Source organism: Trachypithecus francoisi, unplaced genomic scaffold (assembly GCF_009764315.1).
Source record: "Trachypithecus francoisi isolate TF-2019V2 unplaced genomic scaffold, Tfra_2.0 Lachesis_group21, whole genome shotgun sequence".
Classification (NCBI taxonomy): Eukaryota; Metazoa; Chordata; class Mammalia; order Primates; family Cercopithecidae; genus Trachypithecus; species Trachypithecus francoisi.
Genome location: NW_022681467.1, coordinates 30,900,927 through 30,927,070, shown reverse-complemented (window position 1 = coordinate 30,927,070; position 26,144 = coordinate 30,900,927). Strand labels below are relative to the sequence as shown.

Genomic DNA, 26,144 nt, shown 5'->3' with positions numbered 1-26,144 from the left:
TTTTTTTTTTTTTTTTGAGACGAAGTCTCGCTCTTGTCCCCCAGGCTGGAGTTCTATGGTGCGATCTTGGCTCACTGCAACCTCCGCCTCCCGAGTTGAAGCAATTCTTCTGCCTCAGCCTCCCAAGTAGCTGGGACTGCAGGTGCACGCCCCCATGCCTGGCTAATTTTCTTGTATTTTAGTAGAGACAGGGTTTCACTGTGTTGCCCAGGCTGGTTGCAAACTCCTGAGTTCAGGCAGTCTGCCTGCCTTGGCCTCCCAAAGTGCTGGAGTAATTTTTTGTTGTTGTTTGAGATGGAGTCTCACTCTGTCACCCAGGCTGGAGTGCAACAGCATGATCTCTGCTTACTGCAACTTCCTCTTCCTGGGTTCAAGCGATCCTTGTGCCTCAGCTTCCTGAGTAGCTGGGATTACAGGTGCGTGCCACCACACCTGGCTTATTTATATATATTATATAATTTTTAGTACAGACTGTTTCACTATGTTGGCCAGTCTGGTCTTGAACTCCTGACCTCAAGTGATCCACCTCGGCCTCACAAAGTGCTGGGAATACAGGCATGAGCCACTATGCCCGGCCTGTATTCAGTAATTTTTGAAGGAATGGTTAAACATTCTCTTCTTCCCTCTGTGGAAATATCCTTTTGTATTATAGCATGCCATATTGTAACTGGAAGGAAAGTTTGTTACCATAGTATCTGTTCTTTGGACTCCGGAATTGAATTAATATCCATGGCATTTGGAATATAGGCACCAGCGGTGACTTATAAAGTGGATTTCGACTGGGCGTGGTGGCTCACGCCTGTAATCCCAGCACTTTGGGAGGCTGAGGCCAGGGGATCACCTGAGGTTGGGAGTTCAAGACCAGCCTGATCAACATGGAGAAACCCCGTCTCTACTAAAAATATAAAATTAGCTGGGCATGGTGGTGCATGCCTGTAATCCCAGCTACTTGGGAGGCTGAGGCAGGAGAATCGCTTGAACCCAGGAGGCAGAGGTTGTCGTGAGCTGAGATTGCACCATTGCACTGCAGTCTGGGCAACAAGAGCGAAACTCCATCTCAAAAAAAAAAAGTGGATTTCATGTTTATAATTGATTTTCATTATTCACAGATTCTATATTTGTGAACTCACCTAGTTGCTAAAATTTATTTGAAACCCCAAAATCAATACTCACGGCACTTTTGTAGTTATTTGTGGACATTTGCAGAGGGTAAGGAATTTGAGCTGCCAACGTGCGTGTTCCTAGCTGAGGTGGGTCAACATTCCGCCTTCTTGTTTCAGTTTTCATACTGTAACAAGTATTCTTTTCATGGCCTGTTTAGTGCCATATTTTTCATATTTTTGTGCTTTTGTTGGTGAATCCCATCTTTAAAATGTCCCCCAGGTGTAGTATGGAAATGCTATCTAGCATTGCTGAGTGCAAGAAGGCCACAATGTGCCTTACGGGAAAATATGTTTATTAGGTAAATTTTGCTAAGTGAGTTATAGTGCTGTTGGCTGTGAGTTCAGTGTTACTGAATCAACAATGCATATTAAGTAGAGTGTTTTTCAACAGAAACCCATAAAGCAAGGCTATGTATTGATTGGTTGATGAATGTTGTGACCAGAGGTTTGCAGGAACCTAAGTCTGGCATTTCCTCTAGAAGCAATTGTTCAGTATTTGCTCACTCAGTGTTTGTGGTGATTTTATGGTGAATGACTAGAATCCGCTACACCTGTAAATCGTTTTCTAGCTCATGAATGAGCCAAGGAAAATACTGTGTATCTTAAAAAAACCACATGCACAATTACAGGCCTGTCAGTGGACTGACTAAAGGGTAGTCAGTACAAGAGGTGGTATGTCAGAATGTTTTGAAATACTGATGTAAAAATCACTGCAATTAACAATGTGCACGGGAAACAAAAACATGAAGCTTATCTTAAAAATTTTGGTTTTGAAGTGTTGGAAAGGCAAAATGACAATAAAACTAGTTCCCACTTAGTAACAGTGCATTTATCTTAAGTTAAAGGAATAATTTTTTGCCATTGGGAATGGCTATAAATGTTTTTTGAACTTGGGAGAAGTTGAGATGTGCTAATTGTTATAGGCCTAATATTTTAGTACCTTAAGAGAGAGATAAGTACTTCCACAGATATATATTTATAGATGAAGTGTTGGAAGAGGTGGAAAAGATAAAGGACGAGTAGAGGCTGACACGGTGGCTCATGCCTGTAATCCCAGCACTTTGGGAGGCTGAGAGGGGTGGATCACCTGAGATCATGAGTTCAAGACCAGCCTGGCCAACATGGTGAAACCCTGCCTCTACTGAAAATACAAAAATTAGCCAGGCATGGTAGCGTGTCCCTGTAGTCCCAGCTACTTGGGAGGCTGAGGCAGGAGAATTGCTTGAATCCGGGAGGCGAAGGTTGTGGTGAGCCGAGATGGCGCCACTGCACTCCAGCCTGGGTGACAGAGTAAGACTCCATCTCAAAAAAAAAAAAAAAAAAAGGACTGAGTAGAGCCAGTAGAACCAGAAGCTGACATCTAGATAGATTTCCTTTTTTTTTTTTTTTGAGTGGAGTCTTGCTCTGTTGCGCAGGCTGGAGTGCAGTGGCATGATCTTGGCTCACTGTAACCTCTGTCTCCTAAGTTCAAGCAATTCTCCCTGCCTCAGCCTCCCGAGTAGCTGGGATTGCAGGCACCTGCCACCATGCCAGGCTAATTTTTGTATTTTTAGTAGAGATGGGGTTTCTCCATGTTGGCCAGGCTTGTCTAGAACTCCTGACCTCAGGTGATCTGCCTGCCTCGGTCTCCCAAAGTGCTGGGATTACAGATGTGAGCCACCAGGCCCAGCCTAGAGAGATTTCTTGAAGCAATTGAGCTTATAGTTTGGGTTGGAGTGAAGAGGAGAGTCCCAGAGGAAATTACTACAAGGGAATTAGCGTGTGTGGAGTGGAGCAGTGATTCCCAAACCAGAGAATCTGAGTCAGGTTTTGAAACTGTTGAGTGGAAAACCCAGCAAGTATTATGAGTTTAGAGGGATTCAATTGGTAAAGACCAGTAAGGATCAGGTATTTAAGTTACAATACAGAGATCCTTGAAAACCTCTTTTGAGAAAGGGAATGAATGCCAGATTCCAAACAATATTTTAAGAAAATGGTTTTTGCTTCTCTGTCAGTTTGCTGGGGAAAGCAGGGCTTGCATAATTCAGTAACCGTTATTCATAACAGTGATGCCGTTGGTTGTGTTTTTCTGTTATCAAAGTGCTTTCAGAAATGTTCCTGGGAACACTGCTATGAGATAGCTTTTATTATTCCCATTTTTCATAAGGGAAAATGGAGGCCCAGATTGTTGAGTAACCAGTTCACAGCTATTTGATGGCTGACTTGGGATTACCTTTTCTGCTACACTTCAGTGGTTTCAATTAAGGATTTGGACAAGAATTGTAGGATTGGAAAAGGAAAGAACAGCTGATTGTTCCTTTCTTCTAATAAGAACTGTTCTAAAAGTATTGGCCTAAGACCAACCGGAGCCAAAATTACAGAGAAAAATTTTGTTGACATTGGAAATTACATGATGAAATTCTTCAGAAAATCTTCCAAAAGTTTGCATTGTTTCAACTTGTAATTTCCTCTTGCTCCCCCTGTCCCCCCCGCCCTTGGCCCTGAATCTGAAGCAGTTTCCTCTTATCCCATACTTAACATTTTTAGGACAGGAACATCTGACATTGAATGATTCTAGTAAATCTGTCAGTGTTTGTAAAACAGAACACCAGTAACTGTCTCCCATTTGGAAAACCACTTCAACCGATCAAACCGCAGCTCAAATAAAATATTTTTAGCTCCACTTTTCATTTGAAATATAAGGTGCTGTAAGTGGCAATTATACAATTTTAGAACTGTGAGACACTTTAGAAAGCGTCTGTAGGTTTAAAAATTTAATGCCTTTCTCCCCCCACCTCAACCTGTTACTGTCTACTCGAGGAAATGGAGATTCAGATTCAACTTAATATGCTGAACATACTGCAAGGTACATTTGTTAATTTTAAAGAAAATCCTAAGAAATAGGGATTTTGTCTTATTTTTGATAAAAAGAGACAACCAAGGCTTCCAGAGGTGATGATCTGATATGTAGCTTCTGAACAGTGCTTTCTGCCTTTAGTTATGTGGCACTTTCCACAATATGCTGTTTTAATTGGTTCCAGACTAGGTCATATAATGTTAGAGCTAGAAGGTACCTTGCAGATACTCTACCCTTTCATCCCGTAAATGAGCATGGATTCTAGAGTTGGGTTGCCTGGGTTCATATCTTAATCCTGCTGTTAGAACTGTGTGATGTTGGGAGGTTGTTTATCCTCTCCATGCCTCAGTTTCCTTTTTTATATAAATGGGATAATGGTATACCTACATGAGTGGTGATTGTGAAGTTTAAATGAGGTCATATATGTAAAGTATCAAAAAAGTGCCTGCCATCAAATGCTCATTAAGTATTCCTGATAATTGCTGTGAGGAAACTGAATGTCACAGAGGTTAAATTACTTGTAAAGATAATATTAGAGTAGCTGAATTTAAACTGGAATCTTTGACTCCTAGTACAGTTGTCCCTGAGTATCCCTGGTCCTTTGGTTCCAGGACCTCCCTCGGATACCAAAATCCATAGATGCTCAAGTCCTTGATACGAAGTGGCATAGTGTTTGCATATAACCTATGTATATCCCCCTATGTACTTTAAATAATCTCTAGATTACTTACATTTAATACAATATAGGTGCTATGTAAATAGTTGTTATACTGTATTATTTAGGGAGTAATGACGAGAAAAAAAAGTCTAAATGTTTAGTATGGCAAATTTTTTTTTCCTGATTTTTTTTTTTTTTTTTTTTGAGATGGAGTCTTATACTGTCGCCCAGGCTGGAGTGTGGTGGCATGATCTCAGCTCACTGCAAGCTCCGCCTCCCGGGTTCATGCCATTCTTCTGCTTCAGCCTCCTGAGTAACTGGGACTATAGGCACCCGCCACCACACCTGGCTAATTTTTTTGTATTTTTTGTAGAGACGGGGTTTCACGTGTTAGCCAGGATGGTCTTGATCTCCTGACCTCGTGATCCGCCTGCCTTGGCCTCCCAAAGTGTTGGGATTACAGGAGCTACCGCGCCTGGCATGATTTTTTTTGTTTTGTTTTTTGAGACAGAGTCTCCCTCTCTATTGCCCAGGCTGGAGTGCAGTGGCACAATCTCTGCTCACTTGCAACTTTTGCCTCCTGGGTTCAAGTGATTCTTATGCTTCAGCCTCCAGAGTAGCTGGGACTACAGGTACACGCCACCAGGCCTGGCATTTTTTTTTTCCTAAATATTTTAATCTGTGGATGGCTGAATCCATGGATGCAGAACCCATGGCTGTGGAGGGCTGACTGTGTTGTACATTATGCCTTGCAAAAGATTTTCAAGCAATTTGTGTGTGTGATCCTCATTATGGCCCTATAAGGTCTACAGGTCAAGTGAAGAAAACCCTCAGATCCCTAGAGTTGGTTCCTAAAATTAAGATTTTCAGTGCTATGTACATGGCTGTCATTTATACAGTAGAATGTATTTCAGCTTCTTAAAATAAAGCAGACTTCTCATTTAGCAAGACAGAGCTCTCCCTTTCTCCAGCCTAACCTCTCCTTTTGGCCAAGAGACCTTTCTGAAATGAGCTTCATGTTAGAGGGAAATTGTGAATCTCAGTTTCTACTTGAACAGCCATGTAATCTCTCTTGTCTTGGAAATCAAGTTGCCCCTGTGTGTTTTCTCACTGTAAAACTTCTACCCTAGTTTCCTCCTCCTTTTGGGGATGATGATGATCTCAGCATTGCTTACTATAAAGGGATTCTGTGAAGATCAGGTAAGGAAGTCAGTGTTTATGAAAACACATTGTAAGCCAGGCACAGGTTATGCAAGCCTTTAGTCCCAGCTACTTGGGAAGCTGAAGTGGGAGGATCACTTGAGCCCAGGAATCAGGCATTTGAGGCTGTAGTGTACAATGTTAGCACCATGACTAGGCACTGGACTCCAGCCTGGGCAATGTAGTGAGACTCTGTCTCTTCAAAAAAAAAAAAAAAAAAGAGGCCAGGCACAGTGGCTCACATCTGTAATCCCAGCACTTTGGGAGACCGAGGTAGGTAGATCACTTAAGGTCAGCAGTTTGAGACTAGCCTGGCCAACATGCTGAAACCCTGTCTCTACTAAAAATACAGAAATTAGCCAGATGTGATGGCTCATTCCTGTAGTCCCAGCCCCTCAGGACTCTGAGGCATAAGAGTCACTTGAACCCGGGAGGTAGAGATTGCAGTGAGCCGAGATCATACCACTGCATTCCAGCCTGGGTGGCAGAGCAAGACTCGGCCTCAGAAAAAAAAAAAAAAAAAAAGACATTGCAAACTGTAATTTGAATTATAATCTAATCATAAAATGCCAGAAGTCTGCTTATTTTGTTTCTCTTCCCAGAGGGAGCCCATGCCCACTGCTTGAGTCACCTGTTACCAGAATTATTTTAGTCTGCGGAACCAGTAGTAGGCAGTGGTATATCTTATCCTTGGAGAAATGAGCATGTGGAGGCTTGGTCTTGGTCCCGTTTTGGAAGTTCTTCATTCATGTGATACCCCATTCTGGCAGGATTTCTAAACTTAGGTACTAAAGGCCAGATCTGGAATGATCTTGAGTACAGTTGCTTCTGTCCCTGTGGAATTAGAGTGTGCCACCCTCCTGGCATGTGGCTGCAACCCAAATATGATATTGTGAGAGAAGAAATATATATTTGGTCTTTATCCCTAGTTCCTGGCACAGAGCTCTTGAAACTCTTGCAAAGTGATTGGGGTGAGAGGAGTGTCTTTTGTTATTTATAATAAGCCCCTTTCAACGATACATAAGTTTATGGGTTTTTTTTTTTTTTGTATAGCCAGGGGTGTCACTTTGTTGCCCAGGCTGGTTTCGACCTCCTGGCTTCAAGTAATCCTGCTTCAGCCTCTCAAAAATGCTGAGATAATAGGAGTGAAGGCATGAACCTCTATGCCCAGCAATGAGTTTGTGTTAATAAGCTGACTCTTGGAGGGTAGAGGCTGGTTGCTAGAGGAACAAATATGTGAGTAGAAGGTTGGAACTTGTAGCTTCTCCCACTCCTCCCTGACTTTTGGAAGGGGCGAGGGGCTGGAGATTGAGCTAATCACCAATGGTCAGTGATAGTCAATCATGTCTACATAATGAAGCCTCCATAGAAATCCTTGGGTTTGGAGAACTTCTGGGTTAGTAAATATATCAAAATGTAGGGAGGGTGGCACACCCGGAGAGCAGGCTCCCACCCCATACCTTGTCTTTTGCATCACTTCCTTTTGGCTCTTCTTCCTGAGGCGTATCCTTTATAATAAACTGATAAATGTAAGTGAAGTGCCTCCCCGAGTTGAGCCATGCTAGCAAATTATTGAATCTGAGGAGGCAGCTGTGGGAATCCCCAATGTATGGACAAGTTGGACAAAAGTGTAAGTAACCTGGGGACTCACTGCTTGTGATGGGAGTCTGAAGTGGGGACAATCCTGTTGAATGGAGCTGTGAGGTCTCTGCTGACTCCAGGCAGTTAGTGTAAGAATTAAGTTAAATTGGGCCGGGCGCGGTGGCTCAAGCCTGTAATCCCAGCACTTTGGGAGGCCGAGACGGGTGGATCACGAGGTCAGGAGATCGAGACCATCCTGGTCTACACGGTGAAACCCCGTCTCTACTAAAAAATACAAAAAACTAGCCGGGCGAGATGGCGGGCGCCTGTAGTCCCAGCTACTCGGGAGGCTGAGGCAGGAGAATGGCGTAAACCCGGGAGGCGGAGCTTGCAGTGAGCCGAGATCGCGCCACTGCACTCCAGCCTGGGTGACAGAGCAAGACTCCGTCTCAAAAAAAAAAAAAAAGAATTAAGTTAAATTGTAGGACACCCAGTTGGTGTCTGCAGAGAACTGGAGAATTGCTTGGTATGGAGACCTCTTACCCCTGCACATTTGGTATCAGAAGTGGAGTGTTGAATATAGAAAAAAGAGTTTTTCATCTCTACCAGTTCTCTGAACCCTGTCATTTAGAATTTTTATGGAGGCTTAGGGTTGGCATGATTGATTCAATCACTGGGTACTTGCGATTGGCTGAGTCTCTAATGAGGTGGGGATGCCTTGAGGAGTTGAGGTTAAATTCCAACCCTCTATTCCTGTGGGTGGTTCCTCTGGCAACCAGCCTCCATCCTGCATGAATCATCTCATTAGCATAAACTCAGGTATGGTTGAAAGGGGCTTATTATGAGTTACAGACACCCCCATCACTCAGAAATTCCAAGGGTTTTAGGAGCTCTGTGCCAGGAACTAGAGATGAAGACCAAATATATATTTCTAATTATATGACAATGTCACAGGTACACTCTTTGCCTTCCACGTAGGGAGTATGATTTAGATTCCTGACAGATTATTTTTTTCTTTCTCTAGAGGAACCAGACTAGCATTTCCCAGTGGGTTCCAGGATGCAGCCGATTGATACCTGTGTCTCCTACCCAAGGACAGGGTGGCAGGGCTCTGTCTGGCACTTCCCAGGTAAGATTTGTTGTTCTTTTGCTTAGTATGAGAAACTTAGTGTTTATGTGCAAATGTCATGTATTTATAGATTAGCCAACCAAATTGTGTGATGGAAAAACCTCATGAGACCACTCTGGGTCTCTGTGGTGCCAGCTTAGGACTGATTCCTAAAGTATGGTGTCTAGGGCGTTGCTTCTAAATGCCCTAGCAGTGGAACTTAGCCTAGGATACCATGCTACAGTCTGATGATTTTTACTGTTAGGGAGTATTTCCAGATATTCATCTCCGAGTTAACCTTTTTCAGTTTTCTTTTTGTAGCCGCCTTGTGCTACTTTTATTTGGGCGTGATAATTATTTCTTTTTCCTTTATATGAATATGAAATCCAAGAAACAATTATTTGAGGTATTCATTTACCGTTGACCACCTAATTCATTGTAATGTAGTTTACCTTGGACCTTGTGTGAGGGCTTTTCTCCCCTCCTGATTTTTGTTAATAATACAAATAATTTAGTAATAAGGGAAATAAAAATCACCTACAACTTCAAATCTGAAAACATCAGTATTTTCATCTCTGCTGGTTCTTTTACAGCCTCTGTGTGTGTGTGTATGTATATGTATTTTATTCCTGAAGTGCCCTAACAGATGTCCACAGAATTTTATATTCTGGTACCTTTTCACTTATTAGAATGGACATTATTCATATTGTTTTGATAGACTTTGTAATTAATTTTTTTTTTTTTTGAGAAGTGGCGCGATCTCGGCTCACTGCAAGCTCCGCCTCCCGGGTTCCCGCCATTCTCCTGCCTCAGCCTCCCGAGTAGCTGGGACTACATGCGCCCGCCACGGCGCCCGGCTAATTTTTTGTATTTTTTTTTTTTTTTTTTTTTTTGAGACGGAGTCTTGCTCTGCCACCCAGGCTGGAGTGCAGTGGCCGGATCTCAGCTCACTGCAAGCTCCGCCTCCTGGTTTACGCCATTCTCCTGCCTCAGCCTCCCGAGTAGCTGGACTACAGGCGCCCGCCTCGTCGCCCGGCTAGTTTTTTGTATTTTTAAGTAGAGACAGGGTTTCACCGTATTAGCCAGGATGGTCTCGATCTCCTGACCTCGTGATCCGCCCGTCTCGGCCTCCCAAAGTGCTGGGATTACAGGCTTGAGCCACCGCGCCCGGCCTATTTTTTGTATTTTTAGTAGAGATGGGGTTTCACCGTGGTCTCGATCTCCTGACCTTGTGATCCGCCCGCCTCGGCCTCCCAAAGTGCTGGGATTACAGGCGTGAGCCACCGCGCCCGGCCTGTAATTAAATATTTAATGGCTATATAATATTTTATTTACTTAGCCTTTGATATGAAAATCTTTTCCTTTTTTTTTTTTGCCATTATAAGCTTTAATTTTCTTACCATTGTCTTAGTACATATTTTTTTTCTTACTTCTAATTACTTATTAAATTCCTAGGAAGGCATACCTTGGGTCAGAGTATGAACAATTTGCTTCTTCAAAAAGTTGTTTTAATTTATGCTACCATCAGCAGTGTATATATAACTAGTTTTTCATCATTACCTCTCTCAAGTTGAGTTTTTTTTAACTTAAATAAATTGGTAGAAATGTTACCTTGTTTTACCTTGTATTTCTTTGTTTAGCTCTCAGGATTATGTATATTTTCTGTGTTGATCAGTTGTTTTTCAGTTTGTGAAAATTGTATGCTTATGGCATTTCTCCATCTATTGGGAACTCATTTTTCTTACCAATTTATGATTTTTATCTGTAGCCTTTAACTTTCTTTTTCATATTTGATGCAATTAAAATGTTTGCTATATGTAATTATATATATTATATAATTTATGTAACATATATAATCTACTTTAAAATTCCCTCCAATTAATGTGTAAGCCCTGCCCTTCTGAGGACATCTTGTTTTTCTCTTGTATTTCCTGGTCTTTTCACTATGCCTGGCACAGAGTAGTCACTAAGTGTATGTTGAATGAATGGAGAATATGCCTGTACAGAAGAGGCATCTACTTTGGGTAGTTATGCAGCTATTTCTTTTCAGAGTTGGGGCTGTGTTCTGTTACTTTTTGTACAAAATTTTAATAGCATTGTTATTTATAGCATTTTTTTTTTTTTTTTTTTTTTTTCTGAGACGGAGTCTCACGCTGTCACCCAGGCTGGAGTGCAGTGGCCCGATATCCACTCACTGCAAGCTCCGCCTCCCGGGTTCACGCCATTCTCCTGCCTCAGCCTCCTGAGTAGCTGGGACTACAGGCGCCCGCCACCACGCCCGGCTAGTTTTTTGTATTTTTTTAGTAGAGACGGGGTTTCACTGTGTTAGCCAGGATGGTCTCGATCTCCCGACCTCGTGATCCGCCCGTCTCGGCCTCCCAAAGTGCTGGGATTACAGGCTTGAGCCACCGTGCCTGGCTATAGCATTGTTATTTAATAGCATTTGGTAGGGGAAAAGAACTCATTATATGAATTTCTGACTTGTACCCTACTCTTTGAGTCAGTAAACGTTTCTTGAGCACCTAATATGTACCGGGTGCTGTATTAGGCTCTGGGACAACCTTATAGCAAAGCATTTATGTAAATGACTCAAGGTGGTTTATCTCATGCTGACCAGATGTAATTTTAGTCATTGTAAATCAACTGGACCTTTTGTCATAACGACTGTAACTTACTGGAGTATCTTCCTATCTTTGAGGTCCCCTGGTTGTAAACTTCTGCTTCAGAATGGCATCCTCAGGTACATGTCTCACAGGAAAGAAGGTTTGGCTCAGAATGAGAAAGAGTTATGTTAATTAGAATTGTGCATAATGGAATGTGTGGGCTGTGTTTTTCACATAGTAAATTTACTCTTACTGGAAATATTCAGGCAGTGGTAGGATGAATGTAAGTCAAGGGCCTGACATAAAGGAATCCTTCCTTGGACGAGTGGTAGTATCAGATATCTGTAAGATAATGTCCAATGCTATGATCCTATTATTGTTTTCAAAGAGCTAGAGACATACTTTCAGCTTTGTCTTAGCCTCTTGAAGTTCTGTCTACTTAAAAATATTTTTAAAATTTTGAAATAATTTTAGACTTATATAAGAGTTGTAAAAGTGGTAGCATTCCCAAGTAGCCTTCATCTGGTTGCCCCTAATGTTAACGTCTCATATAACCATGGTGCAGTTACTGAAACCAGGAAATTAACATTGAAATAATACTATTAATTAGTCTATTTGTTCCAATTTTGTCAAGTTTTTTTTTTTTTTCATGAATGTCCTTTTTTGGTCTGTGATAACAAATCCAGTTGTCATATATTCTTAGTCTTCTCCAATCTGTTACATTTTCTTTTCTTTTCTTTTTTTTTTTTTTTTAAGACAGAGTCTCACTCTGTCATCCAGGCTGGATGACACTATCTTGGCAGTGGCACTATCTTGCTTACTGCAACCTCCACCTCCTGGGTTCAAGCAATCCTCCTACCTCAGCCTCCCAAGTAGTTGGGATTACAAGTGTGTGCCACGACACCTGGCTGATTTTTGTATTTTTAGTAGAGACAGAGTTTCACCATTTGGTGAACAGGCTGGTCTCAAACTCCTGACCTCAAGTGATACACCCTTCTGGGCCTCCCAAAGTGCTGGGAATATAGGCATGAGCCACTGTGCCTGGTCACATTTTCTTATTCTTTTTCTTCTCAAGATTTAGACACTTTTGAAGAGTACTAGTCAGTTATTTGTAGAATGTTTCTCAATTTGAGTTTGTGTAATATTTTCTTTTCTTTATTTTATTTTATTATTTTTTTTTTTTTTGAGACAGAGTCTTGCTCTATCCCCCATGCTAGAGTGCAGTGGTGTGATCTAAGCTCACTGCAACCTCTGCCTCCTGTTCAAGTGATTCTCTTCCTTCAGGCTCCCGCATAACTGGGATTACAGGCGCCCACCACCACACCCAGCTAATTTTTGTATTTTTAGTAGAGAAGGGGTTTTGCCATGTTGGCCAGGCTGGTCTCGAACTCCTGACCCAGGTGATCCGCCTGCTTCAGCCTCTCAAAATGCTGGGATGATAGGTGTAAGCTACCACGCCTGACCTTTCTAATATTTTCTTATAATGAGATTGAGGTTATGCATTTTTGGCCAAAATGATGTTATTCCCTTCTCAGTGCATCATATCAGGTGATATATAATGCTAGTAGGTCTTATAACTTCGGCCACTTGCTTACATTGGTGTTTGTCAGGTTCCTGAACTCTAAAGTTAGTATTTTCCCTTTGTAATTAGTAAGTATCTTGACATAGCTTTGAATATATATTCTAGTCTTTAATGAACTTCTTTGAACCTTCATGTTCAAATTTCTTTTTTTTTTTTTTTTTTGAGACGGAGTCTCGCTCTGTCTCCCGGGCTGGAGTGCAGTGGCCGGATCTCAGCTCACTGCAAGCTCCGCCTCCCGGGTTCACGCCATTCTCCTGCCTCAGCCTCCCGAGTAGCTGGGACTACAGGCGCCCGCCACTTCGCCCGGCTAGATTTTTTTTGTATTTTTTTTTAGTAGAAACGGGATTTCACCGTGTTAGCCAGGATGGTCTCGATCTCCTGACCTCGTGACCCACCCGTCTCGGCCTCCCAAAGTGCTGGGATTACAGGCTTGAGCCACCGCGCCCGGCCTCAAATTTCTAAAATAGGAAAAAATAGGCCGGGCACAGTAGCTCATGCCTGTAATCTCAGCACTTTCGGAGGCCAAAGTGGGAGGATTGTTTGAGGCCAGGAATTTGAGACTAGCATGAGTAACACAGCAAGACCTCATCTCAACAAAAAATCAAGAATAGCTGGATCTCTGTGTTCCCAGGTACTCAGGAGGCTGAGTCAGGAGGATCCCTTAAGTCGGGGGGGGTCAAGGTTGCAGTGACCCATGACCACACCACTGTACTCCAGCCTGGGTGACACAGCAAGACCCTAACTCCAAAAAAAAAAGAGAAAGAAATAGGAGGGCAGATGTGGTGGCTCATGCCTGTAATACCAGCGCTTTGAGAGGCTAAGGTGGGCTGATCACCTGAGGTCAGGAGTTTGAGACCAGCCTGGCCAACATGGTCAAACCCCGTCTTTGTTGAAAAAAATACAAAAATTAGCTGACGTGGTGGCACACGTCTGTAATCCCAGCTATTTAGGAGGCTGAGGCAGGAGAGTTGCTTAAACCCAGGAGGTGGAGGTTGTAGTGAGCCGAAATCATGCCACTGCACTCCAGCCTGGGCGACAGAGCAAGACTCCGTCTCAAAAAAAAAAAAAAAAAAAGAAATAGGAAAATATACTTTATAAGATTGTTGTGAGATAACGTAAGTAAAACACCAAGCATGTAGGTAGGTACTAGGCATACAGGAGATCTTCAGTAAGTTGCAATTGCTATTTTTATTGCTATTTATGTTCCTGTTACTTGGGAAAGTTTTCTCCTCACTGTTTGAAATGAAACTGAAAAAAAAAAAAAAAGTTGTCCTAAAATTACCTTTACCAAATTGTAACCTCTCCCTTGGTCTTAGTTTCCTCATCTGTGAAGTGAAAAGGTTGGACCAGAATATCTCTGAGATTTCTTCCAGCTCAAGTGCTGTTATTCTGAGTTACTCTTTAGTTCTTCAGTTGCCTTTTCTCCAAGCTAAACAGCCTAAATTCCTTTTGACCTTTCCACTAGGACCTTTTATTCATCCCTTTGATCATTCCTGTGGTTCTTTTTTTGGATGTTCTCCAAAGTTGTCCTTTTTGAAAAAAAAAATATCCACCTAGTTTTTATTGAGTAGTGACTTCATGCCCAGAATGGTGTTGAGCACTGGGACAGAAAATGAAAGATGTATAAGATGGCCTATGCCCTGGTGGGGCTTATAGTTGCTAAAAGGAGCAGACGCACACACCCATGGTATTCAAGAATTGCTTGAGTTCGTCCCAGCACCCCCTTTCTACTTCTCTGCCTCTGTCATTCTTGTTTTTTTATTTTTATTTTTATTTTTTGAGACAGAGCCTCGCTCTGTCACCCAGGCTGGAGTGCAGTGGCATGATCTTGGCTCACTGTAACCTCCACCTTCTGGGTTCAAACGATTCTCCTGCCTCAGCCTCCTGAGTAGCTGGGATTACAGGCACATGCCTGGCTAATTTTTGTTTTTTGGAGGGGGGTAGAGATGGGGGTTTGCCATGTTGCCCAGGCTGGTCTCTAACTCCTGGACTCAGGCAACCGTCCCGCCTCGGCCTCCCAGAGCGTTGGGTTTACAGGCATAAGCCACCACGCCCAGCCTATTGATGTTTTTTAATCTAAGCAAAGGAAAAATTGAGGTCTTTAAGGGTCGAGTGATTTTTTTTGTGGGAAGTGCAAGGACAAGAGTGGGTAGTACAAAAAAGTAAATGTGTGTGTGTATAAGTGTGTAGGTGTGGAGAAACTAGATGTTGTCTTTGATACTAGATACATAGGTACTTTAGTAGTTCAGTATAGTGTAGAATGTTAGCTCATGAATAATGGTAGGATAGAAATACAGTGGATGGTAGGACAGCCTCAGAAGAAATCCACTGGTTACTCCTGGAGCTGTGAGGAAAAAGAAGGATCTCATAGAACCTAACAGAAGAGGACCCAGCCCAAAGCACAGCTTGTGGAAACTGCTGTTGGCTGTATTCTTTGAACCAGTTTAAGTGCTTTGTGTTTTAGATGGACCATTGCATTGATGTATGTGATGTAATGGGGAGGTGTTCTGTGTTTAGTCTGTATTTTACAAAGCCTGCTTGATACTTATGAATTAAAGCCTAAGTGTCCTTGGGACTAACCAGAAGAATCCTGACTAATCTTTTAATATCCTTGTTTGGAAAGAAAAGTAAATAGTAACATTCCACAATTAGAAATTCTATTTTTTCTTCGTTAGGGTTAAATAAAAAAAATCATTTTCATTCCATGTGTTCCATTTCTTCTTGGAATAAAACCAGAATTGAAGGGTCAGTCCTCTTCCTGCTCCCTCTCACCTCTTTTTATTGTAAAGGTAATAAAGCATTAGTGAGAGTTTGGAAGCTAGATTCTTTTATTTTTTTTTTACCAGAGTTATTTTGGCTAGAGATTGTTAAATTTATCCATAATTCTAACTGAACAAAATAACTCTTTGGTTTCTTGTGTGTTCTTTCTAAACTTGCCTATATGCAGTCTATGCAGTCATGTTTTTAACCTATAATTTTATACATATTATAAGCATTTTTTCATGTTAACAATAATAATCTCTAAGTAAACTGTGCACTCTGAGTGATGATGATGTGTCAGTGTAGGTTCATACTTTGTATCAAATGCACCACCCTGGTGTGGGATGTTGATGGCCGGGGAGGCTGTGCATGTAGGGGAAGGGGTATGTGGGAACTCTGCCCTTTCCAGGCAATTTTGCTATGAGCCTAAAACTGCTGTTAAAAAAAAAAAAAAATCCCAGCCAGGCACCCAGGCTCATGCCTGTAATCCCATTTTGGGAGTTCATTTTAGGAGTTCAAGGCATTTTGGGAGTTCAAGGCAGGAGGATCACTCACTTGAGCCCAGGAGTTTGAGGCCAGCCTGGGCAACATAGGGAGACACTGTCTCTACAGAAATACAAAAATCAGCAGGGTGTGATGACAGATGCCTGTAGTCCCAGCAACTCAGGAGGCTGAGGCACGAGAATTGCTTGAGCCCGGGAAGTGGAGGTTGCAGTGAGCTGGGATTGTGCCACTGCACTCCAGCCTGGGCAATAGAGCCAGACCTTGTCTCAAAAAACAAAAACAAAACAACAAAAAACCCTCAGTGGATACCTGATTTTCCACTGAGTGACTGAACTTTAATTAACCATCTCCTTAGTGAACTTTCCTCCCAGTTTTCATTCTGTATAGTATCTGGCACATAATAATGGCTATTTTATTGCCAAATTGCTTTTAAATGCAATGTGAACATAAAAAAGGTGGTGATTGTGATCCAAACAATAGTGTCGATGATGATAGTGATGATGGAAACTTCTGCTATTTATTGAGTGCCTATTTTGTGAAAGGTACTTTATATATCTTATCTTCTTTCATCCTTACTGCAACTGAGGTTCAGTAAGTTTTCCATGGCCACTGAGCTTGTTGCAGGTGGCAGAAGCAAGTTTTAAACCTAAAAGTGACGGGTGTCTTTGTTTTTTTTTCTCCATATACTTCACTGCTGCCCATATTTAAATAGATACTTACTACAATTCTGTTTCCTAGAGTTGACTTAGATGTAGTTCCAGGTTTCCAGGGCTGAATTCTCTTTTTTTTTTTTTTTTTTTTTTTTTTTTTGAGACCGATTTTTGCTGTGTTGCCCCGGCTGGAGTGCAGTGGCATGATACCTACACCTCCTGGGTTCAAGCTATTCTCCTGCCTCAGCTTCCTGAGTAACTGGGATTATGGGTGTGTGCCACCACACTTGGCTAATTTTTTGTATTTTTAGTAGAGGTGGGGTTTCACCATATTGGCCAGGCTCTGGAACTCCTGACCTCAAGTGATCCACCCGCCTCGGCCTCCCAAAGTGCTGGGATTACAGGTATGAGCCACACCACCCGGTCTTTGAATTCACTCTCTCCTTTTTCTTTTTTTTTTTTTTTACAAACAAGGTCTTGCTTTTGCTGTGTCGCCCAGGCTGAAGTGCAGTGGTGTGATCATAGGTCCCTGCAGGCTTGATCTCCTGGGCTCAAGTGATCCTCCCACCTCAGCCTCCTGAGCAGCTAGGACTATAAGCATGCACCACCACACCCAGCCAATTAAAAAAATTGTAGAAATAGAGTCTTGCTATGTTGCCCAGGCTGAGTCTTAAACCTCTGACCTCAAGCAGTCCTCTCACCTTGACCTCCCAAAGTGTTGGAATTACAGGTGTGAGCTCTTGTGCTTGGCCCAAATTCTTTTATTTCTTCAGGTATTCAACAGATATGTATTGGGCATCTACCATGTAGTAGACACCCTTGTAGGTGCTGATCTTAGATCTTCTTGGTGAGCTGATCACTGGGAAGTGGGCTAAGTAAGGTTGGAAAGATCCTATAGTCTTTACTTTGAAACAGCTCTGCTCAGATTAACCCTGTAAGTGCTCAGTGTTGCATAGATCTATGTTTCTATTCTTCAGTGGCCCCAGATGAGCCAGTCCCGAGTATGTGGATCAGAACAGATTCCTGGAATAGACATACAGCTGAATAGGAAGTATCACGCCACACATAAGGTGAGAATTATCAGTGCATTCTACGTTTATAGTATGCTTTCACACAGGTGTTCTTTGGATCTCAACAAAATTGTTAGCTGGCTGAGTTTTAGCGAATGCAGAAGGTGAGTCTCAGGGGGTAAAGTGACTTGTCCAAGGTCACAAGGATGCTAAGTAAGTGGCAGACAAAATGAATTTTTTTTTTCAGGGACAAGATCTTGCTCTGTCACCCAGGATGGAGTACAGTGGTGCTATCATAGCTCACTGTAGCCTCAAACTCCCAAGCTCAAGCTGTCCTCCTGCCTCAGCCTTCTGAATAGCTGAGACTTATAGGCATGCACCACTGTGTACTGCAAATTTTTAAGTTTTTATAGAGACCAAGGTCTCGTTTTGTTACCTAGGTTGGTCTCAAACTCCTGGCTTCAAGCATTCCTCCTGCCTCAGCCTCCCTAAGTGTTTTTAACAGATGAGGCCTTGCTCTGTTGCCCTGGTGGAGTGCAGTGGCATGATCATGGCTCACTACAGCCTTGAACTCCTGAGCTCAGGTGATCCTCCCACCTCGGCCTCCCAAAATACTGGAATTACTGAGATTATAGGTGTGAGCCACCATGCCAGCCTGAATATTTGGACCTATTCTTCCATTGTCTTGTCCAGAAAACACTTAAGAGGAAAACGTATGAATTTTCTACATGTTAAAAATAAAGTGATGGCCGGGCACGGTGGCTCAAGCCTGTAATCCCAGCACTTTGGGAGGCCGAGATGGGCGGATCACAAGGTCAGCAGATCGAGACCATCCTGGCTAACACGGTGAAACCCCATCTCTACTAAAAAATACAAAAAACTAGCCAGGCGAGGCGGCGGGCGCCTGTAGTGCCAGCTCCTCGGGAGGCTGAGGCAGGAGAATGGCGTAAACCCAGGAGGCAGAGCTTGCAGTGAGCTGAGATCCGGCCACTGCACTCCAGCCTGGGCAACAGAGTGAGACTCCATCTCAAAAAATAAAAAATAAAAATAAAAAATAAAGTGATATTTAACTTTTGGGTAATTTTTTATTGGTTAAATAGCTTGCCTTTGCTTGGAGAGGGTTAACATTAGAACAGACTTTCCTTGGAGGTTATTTGCAAACTACAAGACTTATATTTTCTGTAGTCATTAGTAAAATTTGTGAAACTCTTGCATTTACTAAAAAATGCAAGAGTTTAAAAACATTCAGTGCTTGATTGCAGTTTTGAATGACTTTTGACTGCTTTCAGGCAGTGTTTTTTTTTCCTTTTCCTATTACATCAATAAGCATAGAATGTTTTACTTCTCAGAATTGTTCTTGGGAGATGGGGGTCAAGATTTCCTTTTGAAAGTCCTCTTTTTGCCGGGCGCGGTGGCTCAAGCCTGTAATCCCAGCATTTTGGGAGGCCGAGACGGGCGGATCACGAGGTCAGGAGGTCGAGACCATCCTGGCTAACACGGTGAAACCCCGTCTCTACTAAAAAAAATACAAAAAACTAGCCGGGCGAGGTGGCGGGCGCCTGTAGTCGGGAGGCTGAGGCAGGAGAATGGCGTAAACCCCGGAGGCGGAGCTTGCAGTGAGCTGAGATCCGGCCACTGCACTCCAGCCTGGACGACAGAGCGAGACTCCGTCTCAAAAAAAAAAAAAAAAAGTCCTCTTTTTGATAGAACTTTTTTTTTTTTTTTTTTTTTTTTTTTTTTGAGACGGAGTCTCGTTCTGATGCCCAGGCTGGAATGCAGTGGCCGGATCTCAGCTCACTGCAAGCTCCGCCTCCTGGGTTCACGCCATTCTCCTGCCTCAGCCTCCCCAGTAGCTGGGACTACAGGCGCCCGCCACCTCGCCCGGCTAGTTTTTTGTATTTTTTTAGTAGAGACGGGGTTTCACCGTGTTAGCCAGGATGGTCTCGATCTCCTGACCTCGTGATCCGCCCGCCTCGGCCTCCCAAAGTGCTGGGATTACAGGCTTGAGCCACCGCGCCCGGCCAGAACTTTTATTCTAATACCCCACATCTGTCATCTGCTAGATATGGATTAATAGACATACAGTCAATGAAGTGGGCATGTCTTGCTCTGAAATTTAGAGGGCATCTATTAGGTCCAGTTCCAAATGTGTTTTCATTGAATGATAAGATGCTTAAAAAAGTGAAAATTAAAAATTGTAGGTGAGGCCGGGCGCGGTGGCTCAAGCCTGTAATCCCAGCACTTTGGGAGGCCGAGACGGGTGGATCACGAGGTCAGGAGATTGAGACCATCCTGGCTACTATGGTGAAACCCCGTCTCTACTTAAAAAAGTACAAAAAAAACTAGCCGGGCGAGGTGGCGGGCGCCTGTAGTCCCAGCTACTCGGGAGGCTGAGGAAGGAGAATGGCGTAAACCCGGGAGGCGGAGCTTGCAGTGAGCTGAGATCCGGCCACTGCACTCCAGCCTGGGCGGTAAAGCGAGACTCCATCTCAAAAAAAAAAAAAAAAAAAAAAAAATTGTAGGTGAAAACAAAAATCTAAGCAATAAAAATGCCCTCAGCCCGAGCATGGTGGCTCACACCTGTAATCCCAGCATTTGGGGAGGCTGAAGCAGGAAGATTGCTTGAGGCCAGGAGTTTGAGACCAGCCTAGGCAACAGGCTGTGGATCCCGCTCTCCACAGAACAACAGGCCGTGGACCCCACCTCCACAGAAAATTTTAAAAATTGACTTGGCGTGATGGCATGCACCTGTAATCCCATTTACTTGGGAGGCTGAGGCAGGAGGATCACTTGAACCCAGAAGTTTGAGGCTGCAGTGAGCTATGATTGTGCCACTTCACTCTAGCCTGGGTGAAAGGAAGAGACTCTGACTGTATTAAAAAAAAAAAAAATTCTCTCCGACCTGATGAGGAACAAAGCATTCTATTAAAATTTTTTTGCAACTAATTTTAGTTTCTTTCTTTTTGGTTAATCAGCTTTCTACTACCAAAGATTTCCCACAGCCTGTTGAGGAGAAGGTTGGTGCTTTCACAAAGATAATAGAAGCCATGGGATTCACAGGACCTTTGAAATACAGTAAATGGGTAAAGTCCTTTAAGTTCTTCTCATTTTTCCTTTTGGGCATTGTGCTTTCTGCTCCTCGTAGATTTTTTTAAAGCTTCTGCATTGCTTTCATGGAATTCATACATTATTTTGGATGTGAGGACGATCTGGCTGTGACATCTGTCACTGCATTGATCACCAGGGTTGATTCGGCTGATCTGGCTGGGTAGGCAGGTGTTCCCTTCCTCCCTGACCACTCCATGTGCGACCTTTTGAAGCTGTGTTCTTGGTTGAAGAGGATGACCTTCTCCAATACAGGAGGACCATTCTTTGATTAAGGGTATATAAGTAGCTGCACTCCACTGCCAGAACCTCCAAGTAAGCTCTCAAGGTCCATATATTATTCTGAGAACTTCTCCAAAATATCTCTGCCCACGTGCCACAACCCCTCCTCACTGCTTCCAGTCAGATCTATACAACATGTGGGACTGAACTAGTCCCTCCACCTGATTCCTTAGAAGCGTCTCATAGTAGCAGGCATGGCAACAAGACTGGGCTTTCCAGGCCCTTGCTGCATGGTATGCCATATATAGACGACTTCTGAGGGGTCAGATGGGCCAAATGTTCTGATGGGCAACATTCTTAAGGAAGCATTACTTTCCAATGAACCTATATTTTATAAGGGATTTTCATTAAAATTTTACTAATCGGCATCTTTTTATTAAGTAATTAAGCCCACGATCTATTGTAATTCTTATTATGGAGGGATATTTGTTAGCTGTGTCAATCCCAGTCAACTCTTGGCCTAGCACATTATCTGTTATAATAGTAGTGGCTGTAAATGAATGAATGTCCTCTCTGCCTCAGATGTATACTGCCCCTGGGCTTTTACAATAATACCTCTAACCAATTATAGAAATAAAACATCAGCAATTCAGTTCTTCTCAGCCCACTTGTCTCCTAGAACAGGTTGAGCATCCCAAATTGGAAAATCGGAAATCCAAAATCTAAAACGTTTGGAGTTTTTAGACATGATGCCCCAGGGAAATGCCCATTGGAGCATTTTGGATTTTTGAATTTGGGTTGCTCAGCTGGTAAGTGTAATGCAGAGAATCCAAAATCCCCCCCAATCCAAAATTCAAAACACTTCTGTTTCCGCACATTTCAGATAAGGAGTACTCAACCTGTAATACCATTTCTCTCTATCACTATGGCAGAAATGCCTTTTAATGCCTTTCAGGGTTGCTGGAATATTGGGTAAGCCGAATCAGTCATAAGTCAAAGCAAGCCCACTCAAAGCAGTAGGGAAGATGTTTCTAGAAAATATGAAAGCTTTACTCAGAACAACCAAGTAATGCCAGTTACACCATTTTAACAAGTTGGATTCAAATTCGAATTTCAATTTTATTTTATTTTATTTATTTATTTATTTATTTATTTATTTATTTTTTGAGATGGAGTCTCGCTTTGTCGCCCAGGCTGGAGTGCAGTGGCCGGATCTCAGCTCACTGCAAGCTCCGCCTCCCGGGTTTACGCCATTCTCCTGCCTCAGCCTCCTGAGTAGCTGAGACTACAGGTGCCTGCCACCTCGCCCAGCTAGTTTTTTGTATTTTTTAGTAGAGACGGGGTTTCACCGTGTTTGCCAGGATGGTCTCGATCTCCTGACCTCGTGATCTGCCCGTCTCGGCCTCCCAAAGTGCTGGGATTACAGGTTTGAGCCACCGTGCCCGGCCTTCAATTTTATTATAGACTTCTACTTGTGGTTTCTTCTTATGGTGTCTGGTTCTCTTTCTAACAGTTCTCACTACAGCAAATAAGAACTTCTCTCTATAACTACTCTTTTACCTGAATTCTGAAAAGTGAACAGTAATTCCACAAGCATTTTGTTTTTAAAGGACTTTGAAAAAATATAGAAAGAACACAAATACTGATAATGATGTTCTTGAGTCCCTAAGGTATGAAGTATCTTCTTAATTGCCAATGAAATATTAGTTATGTTCTTTAAAGTTGTATTTTTAATATCTTAATTTTTTGACACTTGATAATTGTTGGTATATTTGGTAATGTTTTTAAGTAGAATCTTTTCCCCTATTAAAAAAATGTTGTGCTTATGGCATTTGGATTTACAAACTTAAAGTATATGTTTTGTTTGAAAATTAGAAATTAAGAGGGAAGTCAAAACAAAAAAAAGAAAAGAGAAACATTTACAGTTTTATTCATTTCTTGGTGATTGGGTTCCACTTGGTTGCTACCATATGTTTTGTATAGGCTGTTTTTTAATGATTCTAGAGGGAAAATTGACTGTCATTTGGAGGATTACTAAATCATCAGGAAAATTCCTTCACTCTTTTATCCTAAGTTAGCCTCTGATTTGTCTTGGTTCCCTTGTGATATCAACTAAATCCCTGAGGTTTGCATTTTAAAACTCTTTTGTAATGTGATAGTTGTACTTTCTATAACGTTCATTTTATTTTATTTTAATTTTATTTTTTTTGAGACAGTCTCACTCTGTTACCCAGGCTGGAGTGCAGTAGCGCGATCTCAGCCTACTGTAACCTCCGCCTCCCAGGTTCAAGCAATTTTCCTGCCTCAGCCCCCTAAGTAGCTGGGACTACAGGTGCATGCCACCACACCTGGCTGACTTTCATATTTTTACTAGAGTTGGGGTTTCACCATGTTGGGCCAGCCTGGTCTTGAACTCCTGACCTCAAGTGATTCCACCTGCCTCGGCCTCCCAAAGTGCTGGGATTATAGGAATGAACCACTGCGCCCAGCCTGTAACCTTCATTTTAAAATTTGTTACATCACAGTATCAAAGTATGACATTCTAGTGTAATTGAGATGTGAAAATGTATGTGTAACTTTTCATTTTGAAAAACAAAACCGTTTTCAGCAATGTTGATTCAAATCAATACACTTTCATTGGATTGCACTGGCAAAATTATTTGTTTTGTGTTTTCACATGTATTTGATTAGGAAGTAAAATAACTGCATGTCTGTCCTCATCAGCAGTATCAGCTATCTTTTCTCTTTTTCTTTAATGTTTTCATGTATTATTCCCATGTTCTGTAATCATATTTAGGATCTTAAATGTAGCTTTTCCTTACCTATGTGAGTATCCTGGAATCATCATTTTAAAAAATTATCTTTATATGCAGTATCAGGTGAGATAAGGACAATATTTACCCAACTCAGTCACATGCCATAGAATAGGTTTCCATATGAGCATTAAGCCAAAAAGTTATTCCTATTCTGAAGGACACTGACAAACTGGAATGTATTCAGAGGTAGGCAGTGAGCCTTATGAAAGCTTTAGAAACTGTTAAGAATGGTTGAAGGAAATAGGGATGCTTAGCCTGGAAAAGAGAAGACAGGATGATTCTTCTCAGGTATTTGAAGGGCAACTGTGAAAAAAAGAAGGTATTCCAGTGGGCAGAATAATGTTCAATGAATGTTACGTGGAGCAGATTTTAAGTTTAGCAAAATAAGAATCTAACAAGAATTGTCCTCCGGTGGGATAGGTAGCCTTACAAGGTCATTGGTCTTGTTTGAACAGAGGCCCAGATGGTTGACTGTGAATCAAGAATGCTGTAGAAGGATTTCCAGTAGATAATAGAAGGTTCAAATGATTTAAAAGACCCTTCTAACTCTTTTTATTTTTTTTGAGTTGGAGTCTCGCTCTGTTGTCCAGGCTGGAGTACAGTGTGGCGCGATCTCGGCTCATTGCAACCTCTGCCTCCCGGGTTCAAGCAATTCTCCTGCCTCAGCCTCCCAAGTAACTGGGATTACGGGTGCCCACCACAACGCCCAGCTAATTTTTGTATTTTTAGTAGAGAGGGGGTTTCACCATATCGGCCAGCCTGGTCTCTTGGCCAGGCTAGTCTCAGAACTCCTGACCTCGTGATCCGCCCGCCTCGGCCTCTCAAAGTGCTCGCATTACAGGCATGAGCCACCTCGCCAGGCCCTTTCAAACTCTTTGTTTTGTTTGTTTGTTTTTTTTGAGACGGAGTCTTGCTCTGTCGCCCAGGCTGGGGTACAGTGGCCGGATCTCAGCTCACTGCAAGCTCCGCCTCCCGGGTTTACGCCATTCTCCTGCCTCAGCCTCCCGAGTAGCTGGGACTACAGGCGCCCGCCACCTCGCCCGGCTAGTTTTTTGTATTTTTTAGTAGAGACAGGGTTTCACCGTGTTAGCCAGGATGGTCTCGATCTCCTGACCTCGTGATCCGCCCGTCTCGGCCTCCCAAGTGCTGGGATTACAGGCTTGAGCCACCGCGCCCGGCCTCAAACTCTTACATAGCTGTTAATGCAATCCTTTTACTAGATTTGTTTTTCATCCTGTAGGATGTTAAAAAATGCATCAGTTCGTGGGAGAGCAGATTTTCATTTCCTAAAGCTGTTCAAGGTGCCTCTCTTTTACTCAAGTAAAAAATGACTGATGAAGTCTTCTAAAGTTAAAATGAAATAAATATGAAGTCATCCAAGGACCAGACAACTTGTATTGACTGGTTGAAAATTCAGTCCCCTACCTCCTTAACTCAGATCCGTGCATGATTCTTGAAGAAGTTCTTTCCTCAAGTTATTATTTCTAATCTCTGTGTGATAGTCTTAAGGGACTTGCTTTAGAGATTTGTCCAGGAAAATGGCTCATCCAAGTATAAAGGCTTGGCCTTGCAGCAGGAAAAGTGAAGAACTATAAAATGCTCCTGATTGCCATAGCATGAGCACTGAAAACATACTCTGGCCAATCTGGTGAAGTCTTCATTGTTTGTGATGAATGCTTTTTCACAAACGTGTTGTTGGGGAAGCTTCCTTCTAAAGGAAAGTCTTGGGCCTTGGGCCTTAAAGGCAAGTCTCCAGGCAAGGTGATTAATTATGAACCCAGAGGATTTTATATATAGGAATCTGAAGGAGACTACAAGTTTAAAAAAAAATAAGATCAAGAAATAGGTGATTAGAAATTTTAAAGTTACATGCTTGTCTATAGCTGAACTGGGCCATAAGCTCTGTCAGAACAGGGATTTTTGTCTGTTTTGTCTACTGCTCTATTCTCATCATCCAGATCAGTGTCAGGCACTGAGTTATGTACTCAGTGAATTATTGGATGAAGCAAGGAGCTGGGGCAGATGTCCTGAACTCCCTGTCTTAAGGATAGGAGTAGACCTGTCAAGGCCAAATTATTAGGATCGTGATATTATTAGATTATCATTAGTTTGGTAATGGCACAGACCAGTGCTTCCCAATATGTGTTCTGTGGTCAAATACTTCCTAGAACTGCAAGTGTTAACAAAATTAAACAGGCTTTTTTTTTTTGTCTGTTGATATGGTGAAACTGATTGATTTGTCAGTGTTGAATTATCTTTGCATTCCTGGGATAAATTTCACTGGATTATGATATATTGTCCTTTTAAAAATATTGATGGATTTAATTTGAAAATATTTTCTTAAGG

General features: G+C 42.4%; 1 protein-coding gene across 2 annotated transcripts in view; it reads left to right on the top strand.

Annotated features, from left to right (window-relative positions):
- LOC117068698 (ubiquinol-cytochrome-c reductase complex assembly factor 1) overlaps window positions 1-26,144 on the top strand; it is a 109,330-nt gene that overhangs the window by 7,741 nt on the left and 75,445 nt on the right. The window contains exons 1-4 of one of the 2 annotated variants that reach the window (XM_033186222.1): window positions 5,795-5,857; window positions 8,463-8,567; window positions 17,623-17,715; window positions 20,631-20,738. In XM_033186222.1, the coding sequence (XP_033042113.1) occupies window positions 5,807-5,857; window positions 8,463-8,567; window positions 17,623-17,715; window positions 20,631-20,738 (357 nt within the window). In that variant the 5' untranslated portion in view covers window positions 5,795-5,806. Of the gene's footprint in view, window positions 1-5,794; window positions 5,858-8,462; window positions 8,568-17,622; window positions 17,716-20,630; window positions 20,739-26,144 lie in introns of those variants that run through there. The other variant, XM_033186223.1, reaches the window with a different exon arrangement.